This window comes from Lonchura striata, chromosome 4, assembly GCF_050655825.1.
Source record: "Lonchura striata isolate lonStrDom1 chromosome 4, ASM5065582v1, whole genome shotgun sequence".
NCBI classification, from domain to species: Eukaryota; Metazoa; Chordata; class Aves; order Passeriformes; family Estrildidae; genus Lonchura; species Lonchura striata.
Window position 1 is genome coordinate 44987877 of NC_140706.1, and position 18464 is coordinate 45006340.

Here is an 18464-nt window from a genome sequence, read left to right on the forward strand (position 1 = left end):
TTCATATCTCATACAGACTCGTGTGAGTCCTGCATTCAGAGCCTAAGCAGTCCAGTGGCCATTTGAAGGCTACAGGTGACATTTTGGATCCCCACGTTGAAGGCCTTGGCTCTAAAGGACCCCCTTCCACCAGCAATCCATGAGAGGTTGTGCACAGAGATGGGAAAAGTGCTTAATCAATGTGTAAGAATTGGATTTACTCTGAAGTTCTTATTGGGACTGTTCTTTAATATGAAATCACTCTTCATCCTCATAAGACATCCATATTCAGGATCATATTCATTCATGGCAGAGATTAATCCATCAGTGAAGTATCAGTAATTGCTTGCTTTGCAGTGAGATGGTTTCTGCTGGCTGGCATGCCTATGGAAAAGCATGCTGTTTCTTGATCAAAAAAGGTAGTTCCCAGTTCTACTGTGGCAAATATATTTTTTTTCCTTTACAACAAATTTAAGTGCCATATTTATATCTAATGAGATTGTTCATGGGGGCACACAAAAAAAAAAAAAACAGTTTGGGTAAAGCTTGTGTTTCTGCATCTGAAGCATACTGTGTGTTGAACAAAGTAGATCTAGAAGACAAGTACAGAGGTAGCAGCACAATGTTGTGATGAAGCATTTCCACAATAGGAACTTCAAGCAACTTGAACTTCACAGAATCCACAAAAACATTCCTGTTTAAAATGTGATTTGCAATAAGGACATCAAGCTTTTCTCTTTCCACTTCTAACCTACTACGAGCACAGAAATCCTACTTTTCTTTAGCCAGGACCTAACCTCAGTCCTGCTGATCCACTTCTAGTTACCAAGGAGCAAGGTGACCATCCAGGTTCTCAGCTGGAGTCAGTGCAGATTATAGTCCCTAACAAGAATAATCATCAAGGGTCCACTTTGCTAGAAACACAAGCGTGACAGCATTTGCTTCATTGGAGGAGGAAGATTCAGCTGCAGACCTTGCCCATGGCTGAAGAAAAAATTTTTTTTTCTTTTTTTTTTCCCCTGGAAAATGTTTGCACGTATGAAGCAGGTAAATAGGTAGCTTTTAAACTTAATTTTAATGATGTCGGTTCGTAATTTCTGGTAAGGGAGAAAGTTTCACAGCTCAAAGATGAGGCAGACAATTTCATACATTTAGCATGAATTCAGAAGGAGTTAGGGTCTCTTGACAGCAAAGGTAGCACTTGCTGTAGACCAAGGTTGCTTCAACCAAAATTACATAGGGATATATATACTAAAAAAAATAGCCTTTCAGAATTACAGACAAATATGAGTTACATGTAGCCTATGTAGTAAAATCCATTCTTTACTTTAGAATTAGATGCCTGTTTTTGTGGTAATCCAGTCACGGAAATAAGTCACTCGTGTGTAAACTCCAGGTTTATTTGGCTTGCCACATTCATCTCCCCAGCTCACTATTCCCACGAGGTACCACATCAGTCTAGAGTCTGGAGTAACAAGTGGTCCCCCAGAGTCCCCCTAGAAAAAGAGGAGGGGGAAAAATATTCAATTGATCAGAAGAGAAAATGCAATTCTCTCCACAGACAGGAGGGTCTATCCTATAAGAGAAGCTAACAAACATTATTTTAAGAGCAGCCATTTGTGAAGAATCCAGGCTGTTTCTGAAACTTGAGTCAGAAGTCTGAGGCATTTTCCTTTTTGTCAGGGGACCTCCTGACCTCTGTTTTGGTAAAAAAACTAACAAAAAGTTTCTGTTCTGTTTTGTGATACACTACTTCCCACCTGCCTTGTCTTCTTCCTTGTACAGAGTATGGAAACACCAGTTTAGGCAGCAATCTAAGAGAACATGAACCTTTTTTTTTTAACAGGTTTTATAGTAATTGCTATTCGTAAAATAAATAATTTCAGTCACTTTCAGCAATAATATTTAAAAAGGAGATTAGAGCTCCTTTTTGCTTGGAGCTTTCATCAAGAACTTGGTCTTCTAGTTAGATGATATCTCCTTAAAGTATTATCCACTTTCCAAGGCTCAATTTGATACTGTTAAGAGTACGACATGGTAATAATAGTTAAACTGGAACCTTACAGGCTGAAAGGCAATCCTCACACAACAGACCAAATTCCCCAACTTTCACCAAAATTATTTACTGAAATAAACAGCAGTTGCACCCTTCTGCTTAGGTCGTTTCCGTGCTGAGCCAGGAACAGAGGAATGAGCTTCCCAGGCTTACTCTGCAGGGACTTTGTCTTTGGGCAAAAATCTGTAGGACTGGGATTGAGGGAAGAGTCTGTATTAAATCAGCACTTTAAGAGTACAATCTTTAAAATAGCATCAATAGAAATTATGTTTTTAAAAGTTATCACTATGGAAATATTTTTGTTTGTACATAAGCATTTCCTTGCAATATTTGCAAACCTTCAGCATGCATGTTTCCTTCCCATTCTTTTACGCCTACCTTTCTTATAGTTATCTTTGTTTCAGACAGTTTTCTTTTCACTGAGCCAAGTCTCTTATCAAAGTTCACATTGTAACAGATCTGTTATGATATGATCCAGTCCAGAATGTAATTTCAGTGAGAAACAGTGTATTTTTTTTGGTAACTTAACATTCTTAACCTTCTTTCTTCTCATCTCTACAGATGTCTGGTATTAGCTACTTAAGACATTTAATTTTTAGCTCATAATTAGTATAAGAGCATTTAGTGCTAAATGATGTGTAATAAATGCTATTTCACTTTACACCTAAATTACTGTTTGAATGGAGTCTATTCAAAGGACTAATACACTGTATATTAAGATTTGGTCAACCAGATGCTGCAGTCAGCATTAAAATAGTTTTTCTTTCTAATTTTCAGCTACAATTACCTGACAAGCATCTACTCCTCCTTCCAAGTATCCTGCACACAACATCCTGGGTGTTATGTCCCCATCATACACTTCTTCTCTGTTGCACGTTTCTGAGTCAATAAGTTTCACTGTTGCCTCCTGAAGAGTATTTGGGGCTGGACCTGAGAGAAAATACGATTTGGGTATTTATCAACATAATTACTTTGCAGTAGTTAATATACAGGAAGAATGTTTAATGTCCTCTTATTGAGGACCAGCTTGACTTGGTTTAATGTGGAGATTTTGCTTGTTGATCTGCCTAGGTCAGGCTCTTAAGGAGAATGTACACAGAATCACAGACTCACTTAGGAACTGTACCATTTAGACTGAAGTAATGATCACATGGTACACAGCACGTTAAGTGTAAAGCTATACATTTAACACATGTTCCATAAGACAAATTCCATATTCCATGGAACACAAATTACCTAGCAATTTGAGCAAATGGTACAAAATGAAGACATATTTATTCCATTGCTAAATCTGCTCTTAGTGTGGCCTGGTAAGAGTGTGAGCTTGGGTAATCCACAGCTCACTATGCACATTTACCTGAAAGCTCACAGAGTTATCTGTAACTTCTGATGAGTGCTGGCAAAATAGTTTTTTAGGTTCTATGTAAACATGTACATGGCTGGACTACCTGTCTTAGGAATTTACAATATGAAATGGAAAGGCTGGGAAAACAGAAGAGTCATTTTTTTTTTTTTTTTTTTTTTGCTCCAGTGGACTGTAGTTCTGTCTTTACCCACTCTAGTTTTAAAACAAGAAACTGATGCCTACAACTAAACAAACCTATTGCAAACATTAGGCTTTGCTGTCATATCACATGTGGCTACAGAAGTTGTATCAGTTCACTCGGAGCTGCTGTTTATGGACCATACAGGTCACGGGGCAGACTCAGGACTCACCATCATTGGTGAGAGCTCCCCAGCCTGTGATGACAGCATAAATATTGTAGGGAAAGGTTTGAGATGGCTCTGGCAGACAGACACGGTGTACGCTGCTCGTGAACTCAACTCGTTTGGAGAGCTGCACAAGCGCAATGTCATAGTCGTGTTCTGGGTAGAGGTAATTCTCATGGATAATAATTCTCTTCACTGATCGCTTCAAGCTTGGTGGCTTCAAAAGAGCTCCAAAAGTAGCAGTCCACTTCTCAGGGTGAGTCATGCTGAAAAAGGTAAGAGTGCTGTAAGTATTTTGCTGTAAATATGTGTTTGGGACTTTAAATTTGCAGAGTATCTTTCCTGTAAAACTTCTTGAAGTCAGCTCCCTGTTAGACAGTTGTGGCATCCATCACTTTCCATAACACTACTGTGGGCTGCTGCTAGAAGAGGGCACTCCTGCATTCCCTCCTCAGCCATGGTCTTGTACTCCTCCCCTGCTCCTTGTCCCTGATCTAACCTTTGTGTGGCTATAGGGTGTCATCAAATCCAAAAGCTCTTCTGCTGTAAACTCTTCATTTCTGTTGCTCTTTTTGCACATTGATAATCTGTTCCATCTTAAAATACCTTGCAGCTTCACAACTGCCATGCTTTAAACAAAAAACCCTGAACAGAGGTGCAGAACGTGGGATGGTAGCTGCTGCAGTGGCAGCAACCCCATTGTAACACGAAGGCATATGTTTAAGAAATGTAAATGTAACAGGAAACAAATACTCCACCATTTTACTCACCTTACCTTTTCTGCACTTTTTTGGTCAGTATGCCAAGTGACTATTGATTTTCACTCATAAAATTGCCAATTCTGCTCCTGAGGGTCAGTCTTTAGTTTCTCATTGAAACATCCAGCTGATGGGCCTACTTAACTTTGCCTTTTCTCTTCCAAAATTGCTTGTCGGAGAAAGAGTCAGGGGTATGGTGCAAACCTGGAAAGCCACACAGCTTGATAGAGAAGGGGAACATTCTGCTGCAGCTTCTAAGATAGGAACTTACTCTCTGAAGCAGTGAGCTGCAGACACCAGCCATGTGTTGCTGATGAGTGTTGCACCACAGCGATGGATGTTATTGTACTGCAAACTGGCCTGCCAGGGCCAATCCCCAGTCTCTGCAGAAGACAATCCCCCAGCGATTCGCAGCGATGAGGATTTTGCCATTGACTTGACTGATCTATTCTGCCGTAACCCACAGACTGTCAGGAAGGACAAAGAGAGCATTAGCTATTCTTCTGTTTCATAAATCCTGCAAATGGCTGTGGGAAACATATGTAAAATTACACACCACCTATGTTCTGTAAAAATGTATTGACATCAACAAGAAAACATACCTTCAACCAGCCCCTCAAATCAGAGCTCCTCATGCACTACCCATGTGTTAGAAGCCTGAATGAACAACTGACTATCATGAAAAGCCATGATGGTCAAACATTCAGGCTTAGCTGTGTGAGCAGCCTGACTCGGGAATCAAAACCTTCACCACACACCCAAGACAATTCCCAAATAGAGGCATTGCCAACTTTAGTGTCTCAGGTAATTTCTCATTAGGATAAAATATTAACAAGGCAAAACCTAGAATGGGAATGATCCAAGTTGTGGGGTTTTACCATGCATGCATGCAGATTACATCAGCAAGGTGTCACCTGGTAACTGATCACTGCAGTCTGCAAGTGGACCTGGAGAGGCACTTCATGCAAAGAGCATCACACTACTCCAACCAGAGATGACAAAAGGCATGGATACCTCCAGCATGGTATTCATCCATAACACAAAATAAGCATTTTTATCCAAACCCAGAGAGAAGTTGAAATATCCAGAGTTTCAGTTATTAAACTCAGGATATTAATGAGCAGCAGAAGCTCCTGCATAGCTTTAGAAACTTCCTCCATGAACAGACCTACTTCAGCCGTCTTCTCCCATCCAAAAAGCATCAAATCCATCCTACCTGGACCAAGACCCACTAGTTTTCATCCAGGTCCCAATCTCAGCTATATATTAGGCAAGTTGACACACAGGACTATCCCAATTCATTGAAAAAGAGACAGAGATGAGAATTATTTGCATAGTGACCACACAATCCAAACCATTGTTGCACTGCTCATCTCCCAGACAGTGACCCAGGAGGGGGCCAAAACAGAACTTGGTAATTCATCACTGAGGAGCTTCCAGACCCAGGGCCCTTGAAGTCCTCAGAAGTGAAAAACTGGAGCCACAGAGAGTGTTATCTCATCCCTTCCCTGCTAGGATCTGCACATTACGTTAATCGTACTTCATGGTCAAAAGCAGTGGGAATACACCAGCAGACTGAAAGCTGTTCTTAAATTTAGAAGAAGAAAGAAAAGTTACACCACACTGAGGAGTTCATGGACGCAGTGTAAAGTCTGCCCTCTTCTGATATTTAAAACCAAAATGAAGGAAATCAGTGAAATCTAAATCTACCTGTCCAGAAGATTTGTATAAAAGGCAAACTTCAGAATATACCATAGTTCATAAGACTGTGTGAACTACCGTTTTTACCTCCTGAAAGCTCTTTATAATCTTCAGTAACTGGTCCTAAATCTGCACAATCCTGCCAACCACCTGAGCAGTCAATGTTCAAAACACAGGGAATAAACTCCGTTTTATCAGTGCCCCAGAACACCAGCACCTACATCAGACCTAAAAAGTGATGTAATTTAATATTCTGTTGTTTGACAGCTTATTGCTAAGGAACTGACCAAACCTTCTCAGAGTTAAAAGAAAAACAACTTGTAAGCAAAGATAGCTTTTATGACTATTTTATCTCCAAGCAAGCTGACTTCTTTCTCTGAAAACTTAAAAAAGCATCTCTAAAATAAGGTATCTCTATTTAATCCCTACAGCAATGCATTGAGAACACCAGTCATATTTCCATATATTTCCATGAGGAACAATTTTGTGCTGTCAGCCATTCCAAATTCCAGAACATTTTGGTTATAATTACAGGCTGATGTAACTTTTATGCATTTCCTTGTGGTACCTCTCTCCTTTCAATGGGTGCTAAAGAAAATTACAAAGTCCCGATTTCTGAGAGTACAAGGTCACATTCATTAGACAGAAGGAGGAGAAAAGGCTTTAACGGCCAGGAAAAGTGCTCAGGGACTCTTAATGTTAATTTAAGAAGTTGGAGGTGAGATTTCTGATGTTTAAAAAAAGCCTCACTTACTGTCATTGAAAATGGCTTCTGCTCTTATTGGATCCACATCTGAAACAAAGAAACAAACAAACAGTCAGGGTAAAGCCAGGCCAGCACAGACAAGGTTCCTCATCCTCATGGTCATCCTCCTTCAGCTATTTGAGTACAGGGCACACAGGAGGCATGGCTGAGGGAGCTGCTAGAGAAACCAGGGTAGCTCATATGTGTTCATGTTCATGTGCTAGCTCTTGTCCTCCTCTGCAGTCAGAGTTGTCTGAGGACCAGAGACTCATCCAGCCCATCCTGCTGGCCCCCGGTGTTTCTGGAGGGGAGTACAGACAAAACAACTCTTATATTACTCAGGATCTACAATTTTGTTGGGGAGAAATCTTTATGGTGGAAAATTTTGAAGCTCCTCCTTTTTGCAAAAAACAAACAAACAAACAAACAAACAAAAAACCAACTGTTCACCTATTACATCCAAGAGAGGACTGGAGGAGATCTAGTACTCTGTACCCTCTTCAAGATCAGAAGGACTCACTTTACTGCAGCAATGGAAGCTTACAATAGCAGTGGCTCACTCTCCTTTCTCCTATCTTATTGGTACACTAATAATACTAAAATAGATTGTTCATAGCAATTTATTGCATGATAGCATGATAGCATATTGCATGATAGCATATTGCATGATAGCAATGCATTCCTCTCCTTTAAGATGCATGTTGTATGTTTACTGAAAATATGGCATGCATGTGCTGACAATAACAAGCATTGGCTAAGGTTTAAATCTATCCCTTTTCTTCCAGAATGCTGTTTTTCACTGGAGCCACCACTGTAGTTCCCAGCATTTGAAACTATTTTAAAAATAATACTATTTAAAAAAAAAAATCACATTTTCAATACAGTTTTTAAAATATATAGTGATTCTATACTAGTGTCAACAACTTTATATTTTGTGTCTGGATAGACTTTTTCAGCAGATTCCTATCCTTATCCAATTCCTTCATTTCTCTTTGCTGCCACACAGAATATTATCCTGGCTTTAAGCCAAACCCACCCCAAGTCAGGAGGAGTCTCTTTTGAATGCAAAGGGCTCTGGCTTACACTTGTCACCTGTTGGGTTTATATCACAAGTGTTTTGCTTGCAGGCTTGACACTCCCTCAGATATGCTGGGTGAATTGTCTTTTTGCAATCCACCAGTACCAGACCTGTGCTCACTCATTTCTTAATGTGGCAGTAAGCAGATTATGATAGAAAAAGGGAAACAAGCAGAACTCCAGCACACGTACAGCTTGTCTGCAGGGAATGTTACAGACCAAAGGCAGTGCCAGGGCTGCCTGGCATGTGTGTGTGTAACCACTGCTTTATTTTTATAAGAATGGGAGATGGGTTAAAATTGGACATTTATATAGCAACACAGTCTATTTGCTATAGAAGGAACTTAAGTCTTATTCACTATGAACAGGAACTGTTCACATTATGAAGATAATTACATTTCACTGGTGGGCAAGACACAACTTCCAAGGTCCTCCTTCAAATAAAAATGTTCATTTGTACTTTCTCAATTCATATGAGAAAAGGAAGAAAACACTAAAAGTACATGTACTTTTACATTTCAGTAACACTAGTTGTATTCTGTGAATTTCCATGGATAATATGGTTGGTTGTCTCCTAGAATCCTTACATCAAAATGGAATAATACTACAGAGCAAAAGCTAGGTCAGCAGAGGGATTCAGCAGTGGTGTAAACATGACTGTTTGCTAAACTGTACTAAGAATTTGGCCACTTCCCCTGTATATTTATATTGGCTAGAAGTGCTTTGAAAAATCTGGCCCTACTTGTTTCTTTCAAATATGATGAGCACCCAGTGTTTTCCTAGAAATTCATACAGCCTTCAGACCTAGTTCATCATTTGAGTCATACCAATACTTTATATCTGGAAACTGGTAAGAAACCAACAAACATAACTCACAATGAAAGAGGACATTGCCTTTAAGTGCAATACTGACAACAATGTTTTATTGCTTTTCTTTGGGTGGAGAGACATTTACCTCATAATTCGTAATTATAAAGCCTGCAGCCAATAATCATCATTTACATTATGTTGCAAAGCTCATCGAGGAGACAAAAGGAGCAACCAGCTTGTTCAAGTGCAGTGCCGGAAGCAATTCAATTGGCATGTTCCCACTGCATCAAGTTTTGCTGTGAGTCACAGGTGCTCTGTATGTATCTCTGTTTGCCTTTGTATGAGGCACCTAGAAAAAAGTACAAACCTCACATGGGCAAATTTTACCCATTGCTTCCAGCTGGATCAACTTCTGTGTAATTGGAGAAACGAGCCTTCCACACACACAGTGCCAGTCCGTACAGCTTTGAAAGTCAGTGTATCTTACAATATATCCCTACTCTGCAACTGCTCCACTCTCTCCTACCCATCCACTGCTGAAGGTAAAAGGCCAGTGATACTCTGTTAGTAAATTCAGGGCTGTATTCACTAGGGTAGGGTACCAAATGCAGAGCATATGCATGTGTTTGGAAAACTGAAGTAACTGACCCTATTTTCAGATAAGCTGAGCCCACAGTAGATCAAAAGCAAGGAGCACTTTGGGTTACATGATACCACTGAAAATCAGGTTGCTTACTGGTTTACCATGCTAGGGGGGCTTGCCTTCATTTGTTAGCATCTTCACATTTTGGCCTGTTGAAGAGCACAGATGTTCATGTTGTGCCAGCCAACATGTTGCAAGCCCTGCCTTGAAGCAGTCACTCGTAAGGCACAAGAGAAAATTTCTCTGCCCTGCTCATTTACTAGTTGCCCTAGTTGCTTGCACTATCAAGAAAAAGCATCAATTAATAACAATTAAAGTGTCAGATCTTGTCCCAACTGCATATGGCTGCAAAAGTAGTTGTTTGTGCCACATTTAGGAAAACTGTTCAAGATTCTACTGTAAACAAGTTCAACTTGAACCTGCATTGAATACCTGTAAAACAGAGCTTGCTAATGAATTTAAGCTTGCTTAACTTTAATGATAAAATGAATGTTTAAATTAAAATGGCAGCAAACTATTGAAATGCAGCTTAGGGATTCCATTTCTCAGAAGAGGGGTCTGTTCTCCAACTGGGCAAACAATTTTGTTAGTATAATTATTTTATATATGTATTAAACAAAATAACTCTAAAACACACCTAAATTCTTAATTTCTGACTAACTTGCACTTATTATTTAAGGCTAATATATTATCAGTAAAGACCTTTTTTACTCCTCAACATATGTGTTTGAGCAAACTTGGAAGGAAATGCTCATAGTTAAGTGCAGAGAGAACGGGATATCTTATCTGTGAGGGGTTCAGAGGTTCCTATGGAAAAATGTACTCACTTTGCTACATCTCTAAATAATGTCAGTTTTCCACAGAGTTCAGTGTTTATGTTAAAAGGAAAAGATCAGACAGAACTCAATGAAGTAAGAGTATCAAACATTATATTGACATAGTGCAAGCAAGGCATTCAAATTAATTTTTGGGGATATTATTTTCAGCATAGAAAGGGCCAGAGATGGCTGCAAAATTAAAGATGATAAATCCTTTAAAAATCTGATGCAGTTTTACCCAATTACATAATTTTTCACAGATGTTGATTCATAAAAGAAACTTGATTTTTTAAATATAGGTTTCTACACCTACTGATTTTCCAGATGTGAAAACAAATCTTCTAGTCTCAAAACCAAACCGGCTGTTCCATCCTCTACTCTATCAACTTCCTCCATCTTGCTGGTCTAAGATGTTTTTTCACACAGAGAAGCCAAGGTAGAGATTATCTTAAAAGGGATATGAATGGAGGAAATGATTGTAAACAAAAATAAGAAAGAGTATGTGCTTCAATACTTATAACACATTCTTGGAAATGCATTTGAAGCACACCTTTGGGGAATGCACCAGGGATCAGAGAAAGCATTTTTCCCACTGTCCTTCACCATATTTTAATAACAACTTTCTTGAATGGAATAAGAATTACAAAATTCTCAGCTATGTCAGAAACAGGAGCCTCACCCAGAGTTATGTAGGGAAACAACTGCACATGCAGACAGACAAAAAGAGGATCACTGGTGAGTTTCAGTAGGTCACCAAGCTGGGCAGATGAGAGGAATGTCACAGAGTGCATGTCCTGCAGTGTAGACAGAGGTGGGGATAATAGCTCTGCTCTAATGCTCTTTAATTATGGTAAAGACCACAATGGTCTCAAGTACTAGAGGAAGTGGGAATAAGAGCAGTGAGCAGCAGATTCAGTCATGTTCCAAAAACTGTACCTTAAAGGAACTACAGGAATTTCCTGAAAGATGGAAAAACATGAGCTTTGGGTTTAGCAGGAAAGGCATGTTCTTTTTTGTTACATAGTTAATACATCCTAAAATATTTCTCCACTAACTTCCAATATTCTCTCTGCTAGCAACAGGAATTACCTCTCCAGATTCATGCACCTTTGTAGAAGTAGCAAAACATGGCTTAGATACAGGTGATGCAATTCTCATTCCTTCAACAGAGTAGAGTAACCTGATAGAGACATGACAACAGCTTTGTGCCTCTAATTGTCCCTGTCACCCAGCTGTTCCCTCCCTGCTGATGTTCACTGCACCTGTCCTCACATCTGTGGCTCCCTCCACTGTCCCCATCAGCATCTTAACCCTGACCATGAGGCAGACATAGGTCCATACCTCACAGCTCCATCTGGTTGTCCCGAGGAGGGATCTGCTATGTACCAGTCCTGTAGCAGGTATCCAAACAGATGCAATTTTTAGCACTGCTTTTCTTCCTGACCTACACTCATGCCTGAGCAGAAATCAATGTCTCTTACTACAGTAAAGGCAGCCCAGATTGCTCTCAACCTCTGCAGACAAGGCAGGGAAAAACCAAGGTCTGAGTGAGAAAATCAATTAAATTAATGTATCTGGGTCATGAGAAGAGAGGTCAAGATGACTTTCTGCTTAATGCCTTTATCACAAGCATATCCTTGCAAAATATTTATTTTAAAATACATTTCAGTCCCTCCCATTTCAATCATTCTCTCTAGACTCTTACTGAAATGTACCACCTTGTGCCAAACTAGTGACCTCAAAGTGAAGAAATATCAGATCTCCACTGTTTCCCAATGTACAGATGCATGTTCAGTTCCACTCCCCAGAGATGCTGTTGTGGCTGATAAAGTGCAAATAATCCAGACTGCTCCATACATTATTTGACATGGAACATTCCTCATCAACCCTGTCAGACACTCATCTGCATGACTCCCACAGAAGACTTGATAAAGAATTAAGAATCTGTCTGCCAGGTTCTGTACTTGGTAGTTGTTAGGAGCTTTAGCAAGCCCCAGATGCCAGATGAATAGGAACAATAACAGTTGGCTTGTTGATCAAAACCAATTCATGACTCATTATTCGTGGTCAAAACCTTTGGCTGTGCAACAGATGGGAATACTTCCTACTCAGTTTGAACAGTGCCAGTGATCTTGCAACCAGCTTCTTTCTGACATCAGAAGTACAATCCCAAAAATACATTTTGGGATACTTCCAACCTACCTGACAAAGGGAAATAGTCTGGCAAGCTCCTCTACACTTTACTTAATACGGATCCAGACTGTCAGGTGACTCTACCTCTAACCAAGAAACCCTCAGGAAAATAAATCAGCCTTGTAGAAGAACTCTTTGTTGCCAGAACTATACAAAAGGAAAACTGCAACATCTTCTTTCAGTGCCAATGGAAGAGCAAGTCCTAACATGGGTGTTTCCAAGGCATCTGACACTTTGATATCTCACTTTGATTGCCTTTGCACTGCTCTTCAGGGAAGGTAGGAATTAGTTTGCTTAATTCTTCACAGAAGACTTGGCTTCTAGTGGGGTTTGTACACAAGTGCAAAGAATTCTATCAGTTCTTATTCTCTATCAAAATCAGAGGGAACGTATGGATGTAAACCATCCTTGACCAGAGGACTCTGTTGTCTAGCTAAATAAGAAAGTAGGAATTTCAGTAATAATGCATTTGAAGGTACCCTGACAAAAATGTATTTTTGCAGTTCTATGTAAAGAACATCCACAGTTTAGTGGCAGAAAAAACAGAGACAGTATTATGTTGTTTTCCTTGAAGTTTTGCACATTTTCTATTTTCTCACGTATGTATGATCAAGGTTCTTTTAGAAAAAAAAGAACTAAGAAAATATTGTCAGTGTAGATTGTATCCCCTTTTTATTCCAATCCTCAGGAATGCAGAGGCAAAGAAAGTTCTACACCTGGTCTGGCAGACTCCTTAGTGTTGCAGCGCTGCTGTGAACTACAGCTTGAAGGTTCCAAGTGTAGCACCCAGTTTGGAGGAGTTTGTTGGACTGATTCTGAAGGCAAATACTTGTGAGTGAAGCACAGGTTGAGACATGGTGTTGAACAACAAGGTGATTATTTCAGGGGAGGAAGACTCCCCCTAGCATGTGATATAAATAAGTGCCTGACCTGGATTTGTTCAACTAGTGAACTATGCTTAGCTAAACTGAACTATATCATGGCCCCCTAAATTAGAATCTTTTGATAAGGTGGTTACAAAGAACAGGTTAATGATTTTTTACAAGCCATTATGAAAATGACATTCAGAAAATGCCTTAGGATAAATAAGGATTGCAGTTGGCAAAAAGATACAATGAAGCAAGATTTAGAAAGGTGGCTGCAGAGCATGGAAAAAATCTAGGGCTTCTTAAGTTCCCATGGTTTAAATTCTAATAGTGGACAAGATATTTCAGGAGGGGAGAGAAAATTAGAAAATGCAAAACGTAGATTCTTCTCTGGACCTTTAGGATCTGTTGAAAATTGTCATTTCTCCCTGGTGTGAGGAATAAGTTTTATGAATTGAGACCAGTGCCTCCTCTAAAAGCACAGGAGCTCTCCATTCTATACATTTCTCCTGAGTGAGTCCACCTGAGATGGCAACACCATTCAGGAGCTGGTCTAAGCTTCATATCACTGCTGAAATCCTACTAGTAAAGAAAGATCAGAACATTTTTTTGGACAGCCTTTTATTGTTGTCTCTTAGAAATGCCAAGGTATTGTTTATGTTCCTTTGTGTCACTCCTAGCACTTGCACAATGCTAGCCCTGTAACGAGCAGCTGACCTGTGCAGCCAGTGTTTTATGGTTAGGCTGGGAGAGCCAAGAAAAGCAACACAAAGTTTGTCACACAACTTTGATAAAGTAATAGAGATGCCATCTCTTAGTGAGACTATTTAATGAAAACATTGCCATTCAATTGCATTAGCCAATTTTTTAATTAGCTATTAGTGCACTACTGTAACATTCCTGGTGCAGTTCAAGGTCAACTAAAAGAGTTTTGACTTGCTTCCCACATTTACCAGACTGAATAAAAGCAGCTTGACTTGATAAAATCACAGTCATTTTCTAACAATATTTTTTGCACTCTTTCCAATGTAAATTCCTTTATGTAAAGTATCAAATTAAACTGAAGATTCAAAATTCACTAACTCATCACCCAACTGTAAACAAAAACAAATCCTTTTTAATCTCTCCGGTGCCCACACAGTATTTTTATCAGGGAGAATTTACATGTGCACTTTGTTGAACAGGAACTACTGGCATATAAACAACACTGCAGGGAAATGGTGATTACTTGCCCAGAGGGATGTCACCTATAATCCTAAGCCATTCCAAAGGGGAAGGCTGGTTGGCCCATCAAGAAACAATGGGAGTGTGACAGCTCATATTTGAGTTTCATTGCATTACCACAATGCAAATACATGCCCAGTGCAAGCACCAAGTTGCTTCTGCTCATTTCTGAGTGGGAGGAAGTCTGGATCCATCCAGCATGGAATCTGGCCCAGGTTTCCTGTTCTCTAAAAAAAGCTAGCTGTCTAACCTCTGCAGATTTCTGCTGGTTCAAGCACTGTGGTGTGGAATAGCAAGCAGCAAGCACCCACCCTATTACTGTACTGTCACTCCTGCACTTAGGAGTAAGCATTTCTGCAAAAACAAATGGAGCAAGTATCTGTCCCTAGCTGTCAACCAGCAACTCATCCTTGAAAATCTGACACAGAGAAAAATTGCTGACTATATATAACTGAAGCCAAGACAGAGACAAGATTCTAAGCCTGCACAAATATTCTGTAGCAGAACCAAAGTGTAGAAGGTAAATGCAGATAGCCTTCATATCCTGCAGATTCACGTCTGCTTTGTGAAGAAGGGGATAAAATCCCTAGCTGAGAAGTCATGTAGATAAGAATGTTATGCCTTTCTTTCCCTTTCCTCTGGGGAATTTGGAAGGATTTTGATCCTCCCACCAAATATTATTTTTTCAATGCATTGGTTCTTTCCCCTTGTCATCAAAATATACTTCCTGTACTTTCAGGCTCCATGCCAGTAATACAAACTTGGTACTGCAGTTTGGAGTAAGGCTGAGGCTGTACTGAAAAACCACAAATTAACTGCTCTCAGTTATCTGTATTTAAGATATTTTTTTTTAATTTACGGGGGTTTGCCGCTGATTTTGGTCTAACTTAAGAAGCATGAAAGACTGTCATTCAGACACAGTAACATCAAAAGCTATCATCAAAAGGGAAAAAAACAAGTCCCATCAATTAGAAAATGGAAAAAAAAAAAAAAACTTTAAAAATAAATGTAATATACTTACTTGAGATGGTAGAAGATTGGACATTTATTCGCAGAGGCCCTGTGTATTTTTCCAGGCCCCTCTGTAAGATCCTTCCAACTCTTTCCCTCAATGCTTCTTTAGAATCCGTAGAGGAGAACCAGAATGTGAGCAAAGCCTCTGCCATCACGCCATCAGTATCTGGGCTACAAACCAATGAAAGAGTCTCATTACCTTCAGCCCACTTCTGCATTTCTTAGCTTTTATCTTAACTTCTCTAGCAATGGCAATGTAACATAAAAGATTAGATAAATTTTCAAACATCTGTGAGAAGGAATTTCCAAAAAAAATCCAAGAACGCTGAATGGTCAAATGCTGAATGGTCAAATGGTCAAAAAATCCAAGAATGCTGAAAGATCGATAGGCTAGAAGGTGACATGATGCTTTCTGTGAACAAATGGCCAGACCAATTTTATAACAGAGTCTGAAAAGCAGTTGCTGACTACACACCTCAGACAGAAGAGAGGAAGGAATGAACTGATTTGGTTGCAATGAAAAGCTGGATAAACAGCACCTCAGAAACATGAGGTAGATGATTAATGGTATGTACACAGACCTTTCAACAACGTTGTCCATACACAGAATAACAATTTACAATCATCATCAAAAAGGTTCTTGGACCTTTTTGGGAGATGGGGAGAGAACACACAACCTAATTCCACCACAGCAACCTCTTGGAGCGTGTTCCTAATAACTTCATGTTGTGCAACAATAAATGAAACTTGGTGGCATACCCACAGTCAAAGAGATGGATCACAAAAGGGGCATTTAACACCTCAATCAAAGTGCAAGCAGCACACACATTGAGACACACAATTCCACAGTTTTAATGTAAGATCAGAGGAAAGAAAAGGAAGAAAAGTCTTGTAACAGGTTGAATTCACCTGGTAGTTGTATTTCTTTTTCCTTAAAGCATCAGATACTGCAAGAGATGGAATGATAGACTACAAACATCAAACTGACTAATCTGGCATTGTAAATCTTGCTCTGTACTTGCATGTCTTATCCCTGGTCATCACAAAGGGAAGGTAAGAGCTTGCACCAGAAACCTTCTCTCTTGTGCCTACTCCCACCAGAACCAAGAAGCAATGAGACAAAAGCCACAACAGATGAAACCACAGTTACTTCATTCAGGGGGAGAACTAAAAGCACGTGGCTCTTTCTTTAGAAAGGAAAGGAAAAGAGAAGATATCCTTATCATATCTCACTATAATAGAAATTGGTAATTACATAAAGGAAAAATAGAAGACAGCTTATACAGAAATCAGGCTTTAATCTTTGAAATGAACATGTACCAAACTGAAACAGACATTCCTGATATCACCAGTGAAGGGAAAGAAAAGGCCATATGCTTTAAGCACACCAAGGCATGCCAAGTGGTTCGTAGGTGAGCAGAAGGATATACTCCTTGCCTCAAGGATCTCATAACTGAGACTGAGAAGTCATTTGTGAACTTTTCATCAGATTGTTTTTTCCATTTGTTCCAACTCCAGCGTGATTGCCACTTCATTTATTTTCCAGATATTATCTGATCCAGCTGTGGGTGTTGCTCTGAATTTCTGAGGTGTTCCCTCACCTCTCCCCCCACTCCTCTTCCTGTGCTATGCCACACTGGAATTACCATATCAACTCTTGCAAGCAAACCACACCTCTCGAAACCCTCAGGTAAGTACTGCCCACCTTGATTCACTTATTATATAGCAGAGATCCAGAGCCAAGGACACCTAGCCAAGATTAGTATTGTCTTCCTCAGTGAGCAGTGGGCATTATTATTAATGCATTGCTTATACTGAGCCAAAAGATATGTACAGTCCTTCCCAAGCAAATTCACAAGCATGACCCTGCTCAAAAGAACTTTCTGTCTGAGCCCTTGAATAGGCATAAAGAGTGTATATCTGAAAAAGCAAACAAGCTTTGGCGGATGCAAATCTTGCATCCAACACAGCAAGTGTCACAAGTACCTCAGTCTGTCCTTGGGAAAAAGAAGTAATGAAAAATACGACTTATCCTTACATATTGGCCTCCAAGATCCCTAAATCACCCTGCCCATGCTTGCAACACTCTAGTCAGTATCAAAATATATCCTTAAAGCTACATTCCAATAACAACTTGTGTGTAACTAGGGATTAAGCTAAGGTAGAGGAAGAGGCAAGATGTCACAAACCATGTAAGAACAAAGAGGAGCACATTCACAAGGATTAGATCTTTAGATCTTGCAGCTTTAGTCTATGATTATGAAGACATTCAAATTTTATTTTCAAAATGTTTGGCACTGTTACTCAGGAACAAGATCTTAGTAGTCCAACAGACAGTTATATGAAAAGTTCACTTTCAGCACTTAACAGTGGTTTAAAAAATCAAATTAAACATTATGTGTTATTGGCAGTTGAACAGAGAGTAAGAGAGGAAAAAAAGCTCCACATTGCTCAGTGATAATCTCAACTATGGGTCTGACCCCTTCATCTCAAAAAAGCAGGAAGAGCAGACCTGAGGGATGTATGGAACAGGGTAATAAAAAACAGTTTGAAATCCAAAGAATGCTGAATAGACTGGGATTCTCAACTGAAAAAAAAAAAGAAAAGAAAAAAAGAGTGGACCTTATTGAATACAAGAGAGAAAAGGGATGGGAGTGTTCAGTATCAGTAATTGCATGGAGAGGAGGGGTAGTGATCAACTTTCCATAATCTCTTTCAGCACAAGAGCTAGGGGTCATTGAATGATCCAAAGAAGGTGGTTCTTCACAAGTATCTCCTTTCTAAAGGACCGAGGTACATGGATTTCAGGAGTCCAGGGGACAATAGACAAGCCTTGGGAAATAACACCACCAAGGGCTGCTAAACAAACC

The 18464-nt window shown here is 39.6% G+C and overlaps 1 protein-coding gene across 1 annotated transcript in view; it reads right to left on the minus strand.

Moving 5' to 3' along the window:
- Nucleotides 1-1313: 1313 nt before the first annotated feature.
- Nucleotides 1314-18464, minus strand: part of LOC110471736 (transmembrane protease serine 11E) — a 40295-nt gene continuing 23144 nt past the window's right edge. Inside the window, exons 6-11 of the mRNA XM_021532660.3 lie at nt 15602-15765; nt 6959-6997; nt 4775-4970; nt 3752-4011; nt 2823-2965; nt 1314-1475 (exon numbers count right to left, since the gene is read on the minus strand). Of these exons, the coding sequence (XP_021388335.3) occupies nt 1314-1475; nt 2823-2965; nt 3752-4011; nt 4775-4970; nt 6959-6997; nt 15602-15765 (964 nt within the window). The remainder of the gene's footprint in view (nt 1476-2822; nt 2966-3751; nt 4012-4774; nt 4971-6958; nt 6998-15601; nt 15766-18464) is intronic.